The sequence below is a fragment of the Netta rufina genome (assembly GCF_964035555.1).
Source record: "Netta rufina genome assembly, chromosome: 14".
In the NCBI taxonomy this organism is placed as follows: Eukaryota; Metazoa; Chordata; class Aves; order Anseriformes; family Anatidae; genus Netta; species Netta rufina.
In genome coordinates, this window is record NC_140137.1 from 5,591,655 (window position 1) to 5,607,280 (window position 15,626).

The 15,626-nt window shown below is 38.3% G+C and overlaps 1 protein-coding gene across 1 annotated transcript in view; it reads right to left on the bottom strand.

Annotated features, from left to right (window-relative positions):
* Positions 1 to 15,626, bottom strand: part of SLIT3 (slit guidance ligand 3) — a gene marked incomplete at both ends in the record, with an annotated part of 518,009 nt that overhangs the window by 148,494 nt on the left and 353,889 nt on the right. Inside the window, 2 exons of the mRNA XM_084295482.1 lie at positions 445 to 516; positions 10,945 to 11,016. Coding sequence (XP_084151608.1) covers positions 445 to 516; positions 10,945 to 11,016 — 144 coding nt within the window. The remainder of the gene's footprint in view (positions 1 to 444; positions 517 to 10,944; positions 11,017 to 15,626) is intronic.

Consider the following 15,626-nt stretch of genomic DNA (forward strand, 5'->3'; position numbering starts at 1 on the left):
ATACTGAGCATGGCTGGTAACAATAAGATAGATCTTTCATATTGCCATTTTGCTTGCATGTGCAGATACTTGCAACACAGTAGCCCTGAAGGATCTAGATATTCAACCACAAATGCTAAATGTGTAAAAACAATCATATGGCAACTCCACCCTCACATCAGTCACTGACCAAATTTCCTTTCTTGGACTTTGCTGAATCTTTCATTTCCTCCACACACTTAAATTCTCTGTGTCTATTATCTGTTACATGCACTGCGCTATAAAACTGTTGGCATCTTACCTTTATTTCAGCCCTTGCCTCCCTCTTGCCTGACACAGAAACAACAGACAAGCACATCTCAGTGAGTTTTCAGTGGAAAAGATGATTATATTAATGTCAGAAGCTGAAAAATCAGTAAATCTAGTTAGTATGTAAAATAAAGAAGAGGAAAGGATCATACTTACAGCAGCTGCAGAGACACAAGATCATCAAAAAGTCCCTGGGGAATCTCTGTGATCTTGTTTCCATAGAGCACTCTGAAAGATATGGGAAGACAAAATAAATCTTAAATAACAGACCAGTTTAGTGTCCTCCCGTCTCTGCATTATCACCTTTATTGATCTTGTGCACCATGCCCAGGATCTGTGGGCATTTCATTTAACTACTGATCTCATTTTCTTTTCAGAGAGCACATGGTATTAAATGAGTCGTTATGATTCAGGCTTCGTCTGGTGTTGGAAAGCATTTCTAATGTAGAAACTGGACATCATCCAAAAATTGTATCTAAAATATTTTTCATTCTGTCAAGGTTTTTTTTCACCCTTTTTAGAAGTATTTTAACCATTGAAAGGCACATTGCCTGACGCAAAAACAGCTCAGTGATAGTGAATTTAAAAGCCAAGAAGCACAAGCTAGTTGTAGATAAAATTCCATGTAACTGTCCCTCTTAAGATACAACAATTGGCATGAAATGTGACAGAGGCATCACTGGGTAAAATATTATGGCTTCACCAGCTGCTACTACAACTTCAGCTAGCTAATATACATAAAAAATAAAAATAGCCTGAACTGGGAATAATGATAGATTTTGGAAACTCAAAAATAATTTTAGGTATAGGTTGCTTATAAAAAAATTAATAAAGAACTACTAACACAAGAAGGAGTCACTGTAAAAGCTTCCATTTATTCAACCATAAATATATACTGATACCTACAATTCAGTTTTAAAATTCAAAGTATTTCATTTTTTAAAATGGAAAATAGCAGATATACTATCATCAGAAACTGAACTCGAAGTAAAACAGACAAAACTGGCGGTATAATAAAATGCGCTACCTAGGGATCAAAACAAAATCATGTATGACCAGAACACTTTAATTTCAATCATTTACTCATGTGATTTCTATAAGCTGGTAAAATTTGTAAAAACCAGAATTTGAGTTAGGAGCTGGTAAGAGAGAAGATGACTAGGCTCCCTCTGAAAATTTTATCCCTTACCTAAACATTTTAATAGACTTCAAACTGGGGTAAACAATATTTATTTAATTCTGAGCTCTGTATTGGACACGGTAAATGGTTATAAACCAGCCTAGTCATAAACCAAAGCTGTGCTGCTCATGTGCTGAAGTGGTTCATTCCCTGACTTTTTAATGTGGAATAACATGCAATGAATCAAACAACCATGTGAGGCTTGTATGCTGGCTGAAATCCTGGTTTACCCCATCTTTCAACATTTAAATTATTATGGCGAGTTGAACACACTGAAAAACAAACACTTAGCATGATGGGCCATTTACAATACTCTCTGGCCTTCCCAGAATACGGCCACTTCAGTTTGCTCTTCATCAGTCATTGGAAGTATATCACCTCTGTGGGAGAGTTCCCAGATCAGCTCATTCCTGAGCATAAATACAATGAATCTAAATAAAACAACACAACTTAGATATGAAATTCTAAACTTGAAACTTCATTTTTCATGTTTTTTGCAGTTTAGAAGGATCTGAACTTCTACCCAAGAAACTAATGATCATAGCATTGTATTTTCTCTAAACAAACAAGATAATTTCTGTCTATTGCAGAATCAGGAAGCTGGTTTTTAATGTACTGTTACAGTTAATGGGTTTTGTGAGTAATGAACGCCAGTACCATTAAATTATTTTTTCTAATTTCATTTGAAAATAAAGTATGTAACAATAATAAATAAAATACATAAATAATAAATACATAAATAATAATAATAATAACAACAATAACAATAACAATAATAATAATAATAATAAATAAAGTTAAAACATGAAGTTAGTGCCTACAGAATCTAGCATACTTCTATTTCAGTTTCCATTTTTTACAAACAGTATTTGTTTAGCAAGTGCATCACCTATACACAAAGTTTAGATGACAAGCTTCCTGAGGTTGCGCGAACATTTCAGTTCTGTGAAGTAGCAGGATAATCACAGCTGATCGGTAATGCATAATACTACAGAATAGAAGGAAGATTTCCGAACCTAACCTTTACGAATGCCTGTGGAAAGAAGGAAAAAATCCCACCACCACACTAAGGGTTATTATGGCAGTAGAGATAGTAAACACTGATGTAAAATAAAACCTTAGAGAAATCTCAATATTTGTACCTAGTTGTTAGTTATGGTACTACTAAATACAAATATCAAACTCTAACTCCGGTTGGTGCAATTTTTCATTTACTTAGTTAAAAGTAGGGAGGTCATAATGCTGAGTTCCACTGAATTTGAAACCTTGGATGTGTTTATACAGCCTGTTTATTATTTTGAACTAAATAAAACTCATTAAATGAACTTCTAAAATGAAATAAAGCTTCAAATTTTAGAAGCTATGAAAAGAAAATAAGCAGTTTCAAACCTAATTGGTCTTCTGTGCTTGTGGCACATTAGCATTCGAACAAATTAACAGCTAAACAAAAGTCAGTATGAGAGCTCAGGCACTTGTCTCTAATTCATATTCATGTTCAGCACTACACAGAGCCAAATTAGCTAATGCCACTGTCTGCCTGCCATGCCAGAGCTGAAGTCAAACGTTTGGTCCTACAGAAAGAAGCAAAGAGGAGGGGAGATGCATAATAGCTTGCATCTCAGTTGTTGAGTTCCTTATTTCTATTTACTCTAATAGAAAGCATATAAACTTTTACTCTACTCAGAGCTCTCATTATTTCTATTTAAGATAGGAAAACATACTCTTCCCCACAGTTGTGAACAACGGGCAGGTCCTTGATTCAAGATGCTTTTGTTCTGAATGTACCAACTGCAGCACTCCAAGATTGTACTATGCAGTGAGTCAGCCTACCAAAAAGATCAGCCAGGTTAGGTACACCCCATTAGTGCAGCCACTGTCCTCTCTGTCCTGTCCTTCTGCCTATCTCAGAGGCAAACACTGCAATGTTTCTGGAACAGCAGCTTTGGGAGGGGACATGAGAGGGAAAGGAGGGGGGCTGCAAAAAACAAAAACAAAAAAAAAAAAAACAGCACAAACCAAACCAACCAAACCAAACCAGACAAAACACTAACTTGATAAGGGCATATAGCAGGGAACTAATCCAGTCAGTTAAGAACTTCTATTTAAATCTCCAGTGCTCTTACCACCAGAGATAAATTTTAGAAGATTTGTTTAGGTTATTATGAGTTCTGAAAATGCACATACACTTGCATTCCTTGTGCATTTTGGTTATATTTAGCAGGATATGCAGGTTTATCAGCTGTTGCGCAAGCTTGGCATGGAAACGTAACTCTCCTATCCTCGAGCATCTGAAATTTAGACGCAAAATATTTTTATTAAAGCTGCATGAATAAAGTTAATATGTAACAGAAATCAGTTTAGTAACTGCTGTCAACAGACAATCAGTGAATCAGAATGACATTTATCAGAATGTTAAAAAAATACTAAAATGTTCATTCTGTGCTCCTGATTGTTGATTGCCTTCTCAACTTTGGTGGAAGATCAAATTAGCCACAGCTCTGACAAATGTCATTTACTATCAGGTGGAGAAGATAAAGCTCTAAACATGATGTGCTCTTTGGGGAAAAAAGTCAGCTATTCCTTAATTCTATATTCACAATGCTAAACTTGAAAGTAGGAAATAAAGGCTGAGCCAAAATAAATTGAGAGACTGTGAGATCTCCTTTTTCTTATCATTCCTTTCTATCTTTTCGCACTCCACCTGGAAGCATCCTTTACAATGGTGGAAACCAGTCTGAAGGGGGAAAACAGTCACAAAAATGTGTAAACACATCAGACTCGCCAGTGCATAAATGTTATTCTTGTCTTTTCCACAAGGCAGGTACATTTAATACTTAACGACCAGCATGGGGGATCCCTCACTGCATGTTTAACTCAAGCAAACTTCGCTCAGTTTTTTTGCAGGTGGCTTTTCTAACATCAGCAGGTTGCCGTTACGGCATAGGTGCAGCTGAGCCATGAGGGGGTCGTATTCTCAGTAGCATGCAGAGCCATCAGCTTGTCACTTCACAGCTAAATGCTTTCAGCATGGCCCCAAACCACAAACTGCTGTTCTTCAAAAGCACCTGGCAGATTGGCTCGCAACTCACAGCAGTTTTCAGGCTGCCATCAACCTTCCAAACCCTGGGAAGGCCAAAGCAGATGGAGTGCAGCCCCCTGGCTGCACTGCAAGCATCAGAGTGGGTGCCTGGAAGAAGCACCCTAGTTAGCTGAAGAGGCTGTGTTTGCTGAAAATCCAGTTATATTCAGCTTTTTACAAAAAGTGCTCTAAAAATGGGACTTTTTTTTTTTTTTTTTTTTTCCATTTCAACTAGTTGCTTTCAATTAAGAGAACTGGGACAAGGAATGACTTGTAAACCTTTCTTTTACCCCTCATTAAATTAAAATGTGCAGTTCTGTGTGTAAGATAAGTTATGATGCTTGAGTTCCTATCTGGAATCTGTAGTGCCCAAACACTCACAGCTTCCCCAAGGATTACACTAAGACTTTTCCTCCCCCAGCTGCCTACTTGGACAGAGCCTGTGGGAGTTTATCATCACTGAGAGCTCCTCCGCAACAATTTCAGCTGCAATTGGCCAAAAGGTTCACATTTTATGCCAGGAAAGAGGAGGGGAGATTAGGAGTTGGTAGGAAATTGTGCTGGCAGATACATGTTTACTCAGAAAGCTGAAGTACAACACCTACTGCATTTTCAAAAAACTCACCCATCCCCTCTATAAAGTTACTATGGATCTGCAGTAAGAAAGGATATAAGCATATTAAAACCATAACAAGCCATTATGATTATTCACCCCAATTGTGGCATTGCACTTTTATATCCCAATATAAATTGTATCTATTCCAATACACCACTAACTATGAAATTTCCAATTCAAAATTAATTGTTACAATTAAATTTCAAGTTTTGCAGATTAATCCAACTGATGTTCTAAGTAGTTAAATATGAAGATTAAACACTAGGAACTGTCACTGCATTGCTTCATCTAAAAGCTTGGGCTACATCAGACAAAGGAGGCATTGCTTCATACCTAGCAACAAGTACGTTATCTCGTGTGAGAAAGTATCTGAGAGCCCTTCAGCCTCAGGGTCTTGAAACGTAAAAGTCTCAGTCATTCTTCACAGTCCCTAGACATTCTGACCTCTTGGACAGTTTTGAACTTAAGGAATTTGCAGGCTTTACAAACACACAGCCTTTCATATGCACTGAAGCTTAGCATACCTTCTTCTAAGTGTCTGAAACAGTTATTGCTGTGCTGTCCTTATTTTACAGTTCCTTGGCATATCATACTTGCAAAGGTAGTTGTGACTTAGCTGCTTGGTTAAGTCCAACTCCAGAATACGGAGCTCTTTCCCTGGAAGTTAACTCAGAGCTGTTTTGGGGTATGAAAGCCCAAGACAGAATCCCTTACTCTAAACCATATGGTTTCCAGCTAACTGTTCCTTTATTTTGGCTTGGCTCACACATTCTTACTGAAGTGTCAAATTTTGACTTTATGCAATGTCTTTTTCAGTCCTCAAAATGCTTTTAACTTTCCTTCAGACTGTGAAAACAATCCTTGCTAGGAAGAATTATATTTCCCAAGCTGCATCCAATGGCACAGGCTCAATAAGAATTCACGTTTTCAAAAGAGGAGGAATTGATAGGGGTAAAAAACAGCAATAAATTTCTAATATCTGAAAGAAACTTAGACATGATTTTTTTTCCTGCACTATTTCATATTTCTTCATAACAAGTTAGGCTAAATAAATCACAGTAAAACTATCCAAAGCAATTTGTTACCTTAAAATAAGTTTGGCAGTTATCGCAATAGACAGTATTTTATTGCAGATTTCAAATCACCATGAATGACACCACATACATCACCCAGGAGATGATTGTCTGAACGGGGCTGCTGTATCAAAATCTAAGCAGTCTCTTGTCTTTGTGCCCAGACTGATCTCAGCTTTTAAATCGTTCACAAGCTTAATTCAGTACATGAACTAAAGCAACGGAATTCTCCCTCTGCGGTGATCTGAAATTTATTCATTCACAGTTTAACACACCGAAGGCTTAGACTATTTTGTCATATCACATAAAATGTCCCCAGATAGTCTGGATATGGCCTTCCAAATGTATACTTGTGGGAAGTTTACTGACCCTGAGAATAACGTTTATCTTTGATGCCATTAACAATAACCAAATGCAGATACTATCCTCTTGCTGATATTGCAGACTGATTTGGAGTTGATTAAATGAAAAATTAGTTTACTTCGTGCAGCAGTCTTGAAACATGAAACTATCTATAACTCAGCTCCATGTCCTGCACTGAGTTATTAACTACCTCCACTCCAGCAAAGTGGAATTCTTAACCATGTAACCTGCAAATCAAATGCAATACAAACAGAGCATTTCTCAATCTTTTGCTTAAAATTAAGATAATGCATTCTTTTGCAATTGGTTGATTCTGTCATGCTCCTCAGTGCAATGATACTATTTGCTCCCATGTTTGTATGGAAAGAAGTATTAGACAGCAACACACAAGTCTTACAACACAAAAGCTGTGTAATATTAGCATGGCTCACTTGCAGCTGTGCTGCTTACTGTTTTTAAGATTTGAATTTTTCCAATGATTTGGTTCTCATCTTGCATATTTCATATGGTTCAAAATACTGCAGTATCACTACAGCTTACGGCCTTCAATGTATACCTCCTTGCATCTTCTCTTTGAGATGGATAAATATTTTCACTTTTTCAAGAGGGGGGATTTTGGTATAGAAGAAACAAAGGATATTTTTCTAACAGCTGCCATAGGAGCCACACAACAGAATTTTTTTCTCCTGAATCACACAGTAGCATCTTGAAGATGGAAGACATTCTTTTCTATGTCTGGATCTCAATAGCCTTACAGCAAGCACCACAGCTCTGTTCTCTCAAAACTAGACCCCATCAGAGTCTGGATCTTCCTGTGCCTTCGGTTTTGTCCAGAAACAGGTTTGAAGTTTAGTTCATACCAAAAATATGCTAAGGATAAAAACCCTAGTGTCTAACTATTGGAAGAGAACTTCAGACATGGTAACAGAATTAAATCTGCAGAAAAGATGCATGGCTGACCTCAGAGCACAGCCAACATGGGACACAACGGGGCGGGGGTGGGAGGGAGGGAGTAAAAAGACAGAAAACTCTAGGAAGAATTAAAACATTTTTAAAGAAGAAGAAAAAAAATACATCTCCAAATGTTTCTAAGAAGAAATATGGAGTAGAAATTTATAATTCCAGAGAACTGTTGTACATATAAGGGAACAAAACCCAATGAAAAGTGGACACAGAGAGGTCCTGGTTCCTTACAAGAATAAGCTTGACTTTCTTTTGTTAAGTGCAGAGAAAACCCAAGGTAGAAATGGCTTTTAAAAATGTTAATATTTTGTGACCTGTTTGACTCCCATAGTTGGACTTCCTGATAGAGAAAATATGTGGATTTAAAATAAGAACTTATGACCTTCTAGGACTTACTAGAACATGGATCATTTAGCATATTTAAAAGATTTAAGTTATATATATATTTTGGAGGAAGCCACTTCTGTAATAATATATTACAATTATTGAAACTATAATATGCCATTTTTTTTTTCTTTCATCTCTGCCTAAGAACAATAGGCAGAGTACTCCAAGAAACAATTCTGCTTGGAAACACTAAACGAAGTTAACTTCAGAAAGTAGAGCAAGAACCCACTATATACAAGCCTCCACTAGTCAGCTAGACTAAAAATTTTGGCCATCTTCCAGACAAGCACTTTCACTCTCCTGGACCCATAGGGAGCATTGCAATTGCACGCAAGCAGGGACTAAAGGGAGGAGCTGAAAATGGGAATAATGCAGGAAAAAAAAAAAAAGCAAGGATTGATTATAGGCAGTACAGCATTACCTTATTTTTAATGTAACAAAGTTGGTTACTTTCATTTGTCAATTAATATTTTCCCCTCCTTTACTCAGCAAGCTGAAAAATCCAGTTGCTCTGTGCATGAATAAAACCTCAATGGTGTCTCATTAAAATGTATGCCACCGATCACATTTGACTTACATACACAAAAAAAAAAAAAAAAAAAAAAAAAGTTACTCTCAGCTGAGCTAAAGCATTGTATGCAGAGCATCATTCCTTCAGGGCATGCAGCTGACTAAAGTTATTGGGGCCTCAGGCTCAAAAACACCACTTAAAAGAGAAAACTCTAGTAAGCAAACTGTCTTTCTTCACTTCTACCTCCTTGTTCTTTCCCCTTTGGCAGTTTCACTTGGAGGGCTGGCACTTCAAAGGAGTCATCTACTCTTGCAATTGTCTTCCAGTAGCTGACAGAACTGGACTGGTGGCTATAGCAGAGATCAGATGAAAATGCAACTAGATCCTCTAGTTCTGTGAAGGGCTATGACAGACTTAGGGGAGCTTTCTCCAGAGAAGCCCAGATCCTGCAGAACAGCAAATTACCTTCCTCCATGAACATATCTACAGCTCAGAAACTGAAACAACTAGTAAAGTGACTGTCGGGGAAGAACCTGCCAGAAACCTATGTGAAAGAGCAGGGAACTACACTACCTCTTTCCTATCAGCCACAAGGAGAACATTTGTAAGACCTACCTGCAATGAACAGCGAGAGTGAAGCCTTCCAAAAGAAAGTAAAAGCCAATGGCAAGCACAATGTCAGCATGCCTACAGCATGCCTACTGAAAGAGGTTAACAAATTCAAAGCTGGAGTTAATACTATCCTAGAAACCAGCCTGCCAAAGAGAATAGAAATGGACTGCTTGTTACAACAGCTCTGTTTTGCTGAGGTAGAAGGAAACTGAAGCAGAGACAAACACTGAACAAAGGCGAGACTATTCAGATGCAGTTTCCTTACTTTAGTCCTTACTCTGCTGCATCTCATCTCTCTGCCCTCCCTCTTCCTCCTTGTAACCTCCTTGTAATTGACTTCAGCACTCCTCTAACCACCAGGGTATAAACACTTAAACCAGTTTGACCTCGTTTAATGAAAACACAGTTTTGGATGACCAGACAGAGAATATAGTCATTTCACTTGCTTCTGTGTGCAAGTTGTAAGTTTATAACTTCCTGCCCATTTTATACTCTCATTTCCTCTCTCTCCAATCTAATGTATTCTGTCCCACTCTTGGGGCCACCTGGGGGTATCTGAATTACTTGTAGCTAAACCTGAAGAACTTCTGATTTGGGAAGTCAACCCCAGTGGAAGTGTCTTGCCTGTCCAGCTTGCTCCTACCTGGCTTTGCCAAGATGAGAAAGCTGTAGCATTGCAGCACCAGCAGTAGTTTCATCCAATGCCAAAACTGTAGTGTTCAGTAAATGTCATTCTCTTACTGAATCATTTCCAGACAGCATTGAGGGATTTGATCATTTCCACAGTAGGTTGAATAAAAGTGCTCTAACTCTTTGACAAAGGCTAGCAACACTTAATATATATTTCTGGCATTCTCCCAGCTGGATTCCGGGCACAATGAAACGCCCATCCTTCTGCATCCTGCCTCAAAGTTTCCTGCAATACAAGTTTAATACCAAGCAGCCTTCTAATAGTAGATCTAGACAACAAGTTATATAGGTTGTCAGAACTACCCAGCATTCAGAGAATAACACTACGGTAGCTTTTAGAAATAAACTACAGCCTTAAAAATGATGGTCTGTTATATGAATGAGCCAAACGTTTTAAAACTGTCTTTAAAATTAATGGAGTTAAATATCAGCACAATTGAGTTTACCCTCTTGTCTCCACCTAGGCCTCTTTTCCAACACTCTGTTCTTGTTCGTTCTCCATATGCAGCTTCTGACCTTGTATTGCTCTGTTTCACCAACTAAAAGCTTCACTGTTTTAATAGTGCTGTGAATAGCTAGGTTGAAATATCACTGCATTTGAATTCAGCTTGGTATTACAAACAGTTTCTGTGCTCTATAAAGAGAAACGAGTGGTTGTCAAGAGATCCTACCTTCATTTTAGCTTCTGTATGAAGTAATATTTTAGTCCCTTTTCAGCTTAATAAAGTAGTAATTACAGCTAAGAAATATAACCTTTTTTCTTAAGAGCTCAGGTTTTTCCCTAGCTAGTTTGAAAAAAACTGTAACAGAAAAAACACAAAAGTGCAATCTTGGTTCTGTACCCTGATTAATATCATCAAACACATTTGAGCTGTGATACGCTTTTTTCTGTGCCATGACGAGTTGGGGGGGCATGGATTAGCCTGCAGGTACACAAGTACAGTAGATGAATTAATGCACCTTGGGGGTGTTCAACTATTAAAAAAAAATCATAGAGATGTGCAAACAGTTCCTTCTCCTAGCCTTCATGACCAGTTTTTCATTTTCAAAAGATTAGATTCTTCATGCAAGTTGGCATTTGCTCACAGAAACATAAGTTCTCCCAGACAGCACATTATCGTTTTTATTTCTCTTACATGCAAGCTCTCCCCAAATACTCATTCAGCTCTATTTTCTACTTACAATGAAATGAGAGATTTCAAGCCTTTGAATGCATCAGGTGCAATGTCAGATATTTGATTCTTGCTGATGTCTCTGTAAAGAGAAGAGGGGATTAAAAGAATATTTGTAAATTCAAATTTGATGAAAATAGTTTTGCTTGAATACTTTTATAACTGTGGTGTTTTGGAAGAATATACTTGGTACAAAAATGGAACTAAAAGACTATACTACCTCAGAGAAATTACAAACCACGTAAGAACACAGATATGCAAGTTCCAGGAACAATCAGAAAACATCAGTCAGTATGACAGGCTGAAGCCTCAACATGTTGCAGCTCTCCTGTTGATAATGTTATGGACAGTCAAACAAATAAAAGTTTTATGAAAAACTTTGAACAACAACAGTGAGGTAGCCCAATGAATAAAACCTATTGGTAAAACCATCTTAAGAACTATTAATAACATTGCGACTCTTTGCAAGCTCTCCCTCAGGCATGAGGGGCAGGCTGTACCAAAGTTCAAAGAATGTTTGAACGTTTAAATGTGGGGATGAAAGTCTAACTTAAAAACATAGATGACTGTATTTTGATTTTAAGTGAAATCATAGATAAGATGAGGAGAGGCACAGACACAGAGGCAGGTGCCCGTGTCACAGAGCTCAGCCCTGTACCAGTGATGTTTGGGTTGTAATGGCCTGGAGAAAACAAGCAGTACAAAAATCTGCCATGACCATGATCTGGTGCAGTAGGAGAGAAGAGGACTGACGCAGCAATGGCAGTGCTGTCCAGATTTTCAGATGCAAAGAAAAACACTAGAGCATTTGAAAGGACCCATGAACCTCTGAAGCCAGTGGCATTGTGGGGGGCAGTCAACATGTTGCTGCCTGCTGCTGGGAGCCCCAGTGAGACTCCACCAATATTCTAGCTATGATGGAAGTGGAATTCAGTTATACAATGCTGTAATTTGCTAGGGAAAGTGAGTTCCTGGTTTGAAAAAACAAAACAAATCAAAACAACTTTCAATTTTAATCACAACCAACCATGTATATAGAGATCAAATACAGACTGCACTTTTTTATTTTTTTTATATATGGAACCAAATTTACTATGCTTGGGACACCGTTCAGAATTGGGTGCCTTATCACGACTGTCACTGCAAACCAATCGGTCTGTCAATCAGTACAGCTAGGTGCTTAGCTAGGGGCATAACTTTCAGCCACCTGGCTGCATTCACTGACAGTTGGTATCAGTAGTATCAAATCTTTTCATTGATGGCTGTGGCTGTAGTAATGCAATATTTCATACTATACATCTTTTTTTTTTTTTTTTTTTTTTTTTTTGTCTGCTGGGTTAAATGCTGACAATCCCAGATTGACACTAAATAAACATTCCTCAAAGAACTTGGTAATCAGAAAGTCAGTAGACTTTACACATGTTTTGAGGCATAAATTCTGCTGGAAAAAAAAAATCATTTAATTCCTCTGTTTTCAAATCTAGCTGCATAAAGGGGGATTTTCTTTGGTTCTTTTTTAAGGCTCATGAAACAACTGTTCTGCAACTTACTGGTGTTTTCTGTCTGAGCATCCTGCCTACAAGGAGAACATTTGGTGAAGGTTGCTTGTTCTTCAGCTCAGCTCACAGCAGCCAAGTCTGTGGCAGTGAAAATAGGTATGTGTATTTTTATACCTTTTGTTAAATCTGTTTAGACTGTCTGCTAGCATTTGATGGTTTTGGTCTAGTAATTCATATGTAAGCAGAAGTCTGGAGGGAATTTGTGCTATCTGTGTATTAGGGAATAGTAAAACTTATCACAAAGAAATGAAATCATGAGCTTGCTGACCAATGACGATCTGAAAGGGGTCATCTAGTTTTTGGAAACAAGTATTTCAGCACTATTTTATTGATTTGCTACATTTCAACATTTCCATCCTTTTTCTCTCCTGTGCCTGGATGCTAATGAGTGTATAACTAATGGTGTCTGAACATGCATAAATGCCATGCTGTGTGATGACTCTTACCTACTTCATGCAGATGCACTACAATGAGCATTAGACGATAATTAGGCACATTATTTCCTTTCCATTAGAGCCCAAGCTCCACTGCTGTTGGAAAAGGAAGCTCCATCTCCTTCTGACTTGACTAAGGCAAAGCGATTCAATTATGTCGTACTTTTGTTCCCTTCCTTTAGTCCGCTGCTGGCCGGTAAGATCTTCCTAGTCTGTGCTTGATTTACATCAAGACAAAGAGATAAGGGTTCTTCTAACCTGCACAACTAAGTCAATTTAAGCCTTACAGGGCTCATTTCCATAGTTTACGGTATTACTGAATCACTCAGAGGAATTGTGGCTCTTTAGCTGGAAATGTAATGAACTTATCAGGATTCCACCCAGGCAGGGAATACATTAGTCACATCACACTCGTCTCCCTGCCACTCTGACAGTGCAGTGAAGATGATCTTCTTTCAAAAGGTTGTTTAACACACCTTGGAGCATGGCTGTGCTCTGTTACCAGTTAGGGATATAAACTGTTTTTTAACTTTGCAGCAAGGAAGGAAGGATACCCTATGAGTCACTGTATAACATATGACTGTATGGCAAAATACATTGGCTTAAATGTCTTTACTTTAAAAGGTTTTGAAACAAAACATTTATTTTTAGATGCAGCCAAATGCAAAACTATTAATAACACTGGATGAACAACCTCTTTGTTGACTAGCATTATTAGAAACACATTAGTTGACAATCTTTAATATTTTAAAGTGGACTATTCTTATTTGACAAGAGTACTCAGTAAAAATCCACGTCATGTAATGTTTTAGCTTTTAAAAGCTGCTTAACAGAAGTATCAACACCACAGAGCTACTGAGAAGACTGAAATCTCAGTGTGTTTTTGGCTAAGATATAGTAAAATGAATGTGACAACACAAAATGTCATTACAAGCACTAGAGTTAGAGAGGTACAGCCACAGCTTTCAATGTGTGTTAGTCTTGTGCTACAAACTCGTTTGTTTAAAGCCTCAGAAAAGCAAAGACAAAATGTGAGGGAATGACATAAACTTTGGTACTGTTAGGTTAGAAGTTACTGAACTACAGTACAAGCACAACAGGTGATATGCAAATATATTTTAGAAGGCATGTCTGGGCTAGGTTGGGATGCACCTCAATCAAGCCCACAAAACCTCTACTAGAGGCCCTGGGTTATTGAGCAGAGAGCAGGAGTTGTAACGTTCCCTTCAAATCAGGGGAACCATCATTCTGGATTATGCAATTCAACTGTGTGTTTGAATCCTACAGGTGCCACATCTGCATTCTGAGACTGGTACATTTAGCTTCATTAAATTTATTGTGTGAGAAGATGTGAGAAATTATGAGAAGTCCACGACACACAAAAGATTTCAACTCTTCACCCTGGAAGTTCCTAAAGAGACATTCTAAATAACTATAGCTAGCTGCAAATATAAAGTTAAATTAATATACACACATCTACAACCATCTCGATTTATTAAGTCATGTGAAGATTATACTGGACAAGTGGCTCTTACCTATAAACCAGTGCCAGTTATCTAATTATTTAAGAAAAAGAAATGGCATCATCTTGCAGGAAATACTCAGTGAATAATCAAAATACTGAGACTGCTGCAAGTGAGCAGTCTGTATCCCTACCATTCTACCATATGTACTCACAAGAAGGAGTAGAACACAATAATATGATTCACAATGTTGTGTTAATATTACCCTCTGAGTTCTATCAAAATATTATCTATAATAAGAAGAAAAACAAAGTTATTCATTTGCACTCTGGGTACAAACAAAATCAATAAACTTCTTGCTATTACACCACTCATTGAAATTACCGTGAAAGAAATTAAGAAAGCATAAAGACTTCAGTGATACCAAGCATGTCTTGCTATTACCTAAATGGGAAAGAATGAATAATTCTTTTCTTTTAAGGGGTAATTTCTTGACCAAAGGATGGTCTTGTGTTAATAATGCTGGGATTCTTGCACACAGAAAAGATAATGTCCGTTATCTCTTCGAATCACTGATCAACCGTATTTAATTAAACTTCATGTACAATGTAGTTTCTGGATGTAGGAATAGAGGGTATTTTGAGCAAGTTTGCTGATGACACCAAACTTGGAGGAGTTGTGGACTCAAATGAGGGCGTAAAGGCCTTACAGAGGGATCTGGACAGGTTGGAGAGCTGGGCGATCACCAACCGCATGAAGTTCAATAAGAGCAAGTGCCGGGTCCTGCACCTGGGACGGGGAAACCCTGGCTGCATGTACAGACTGGACGATGAGACGCTGGAGAGCAGCCTGGAAGAGAGGGATCTGGGGGTCGTGGTAGACAGCAAGTTGAATATGAGCCAGCAGTGTGCCCTGGCAGCCAGGAGGGCCAACCGTGTCCTGGGGTGCATCAAGCACGGCATCGCTAGTAGCTCAAGGGAGGTGATTGTCCCGCTCTACTCTGCGCTGGTGCGGCCTCACCTCGAGTACTGTGTGCAGTTCTGTGCACCACAGTATAAAAAGGACATGAAACTGTTGGAAAGTGTCCAGAGGAGGGCTACGAAGATGGTGAAAGGCCTGGAGGGGAAGACGTACGAGGAACGGCTGAGGTCACTGGGCCTGTTCAGCCTGGAGAAGAGGAGGCTGAGGGGAGACCTCATCACAGTCTACAACTTCCTCGTAAGGGGGTGTCGAGAG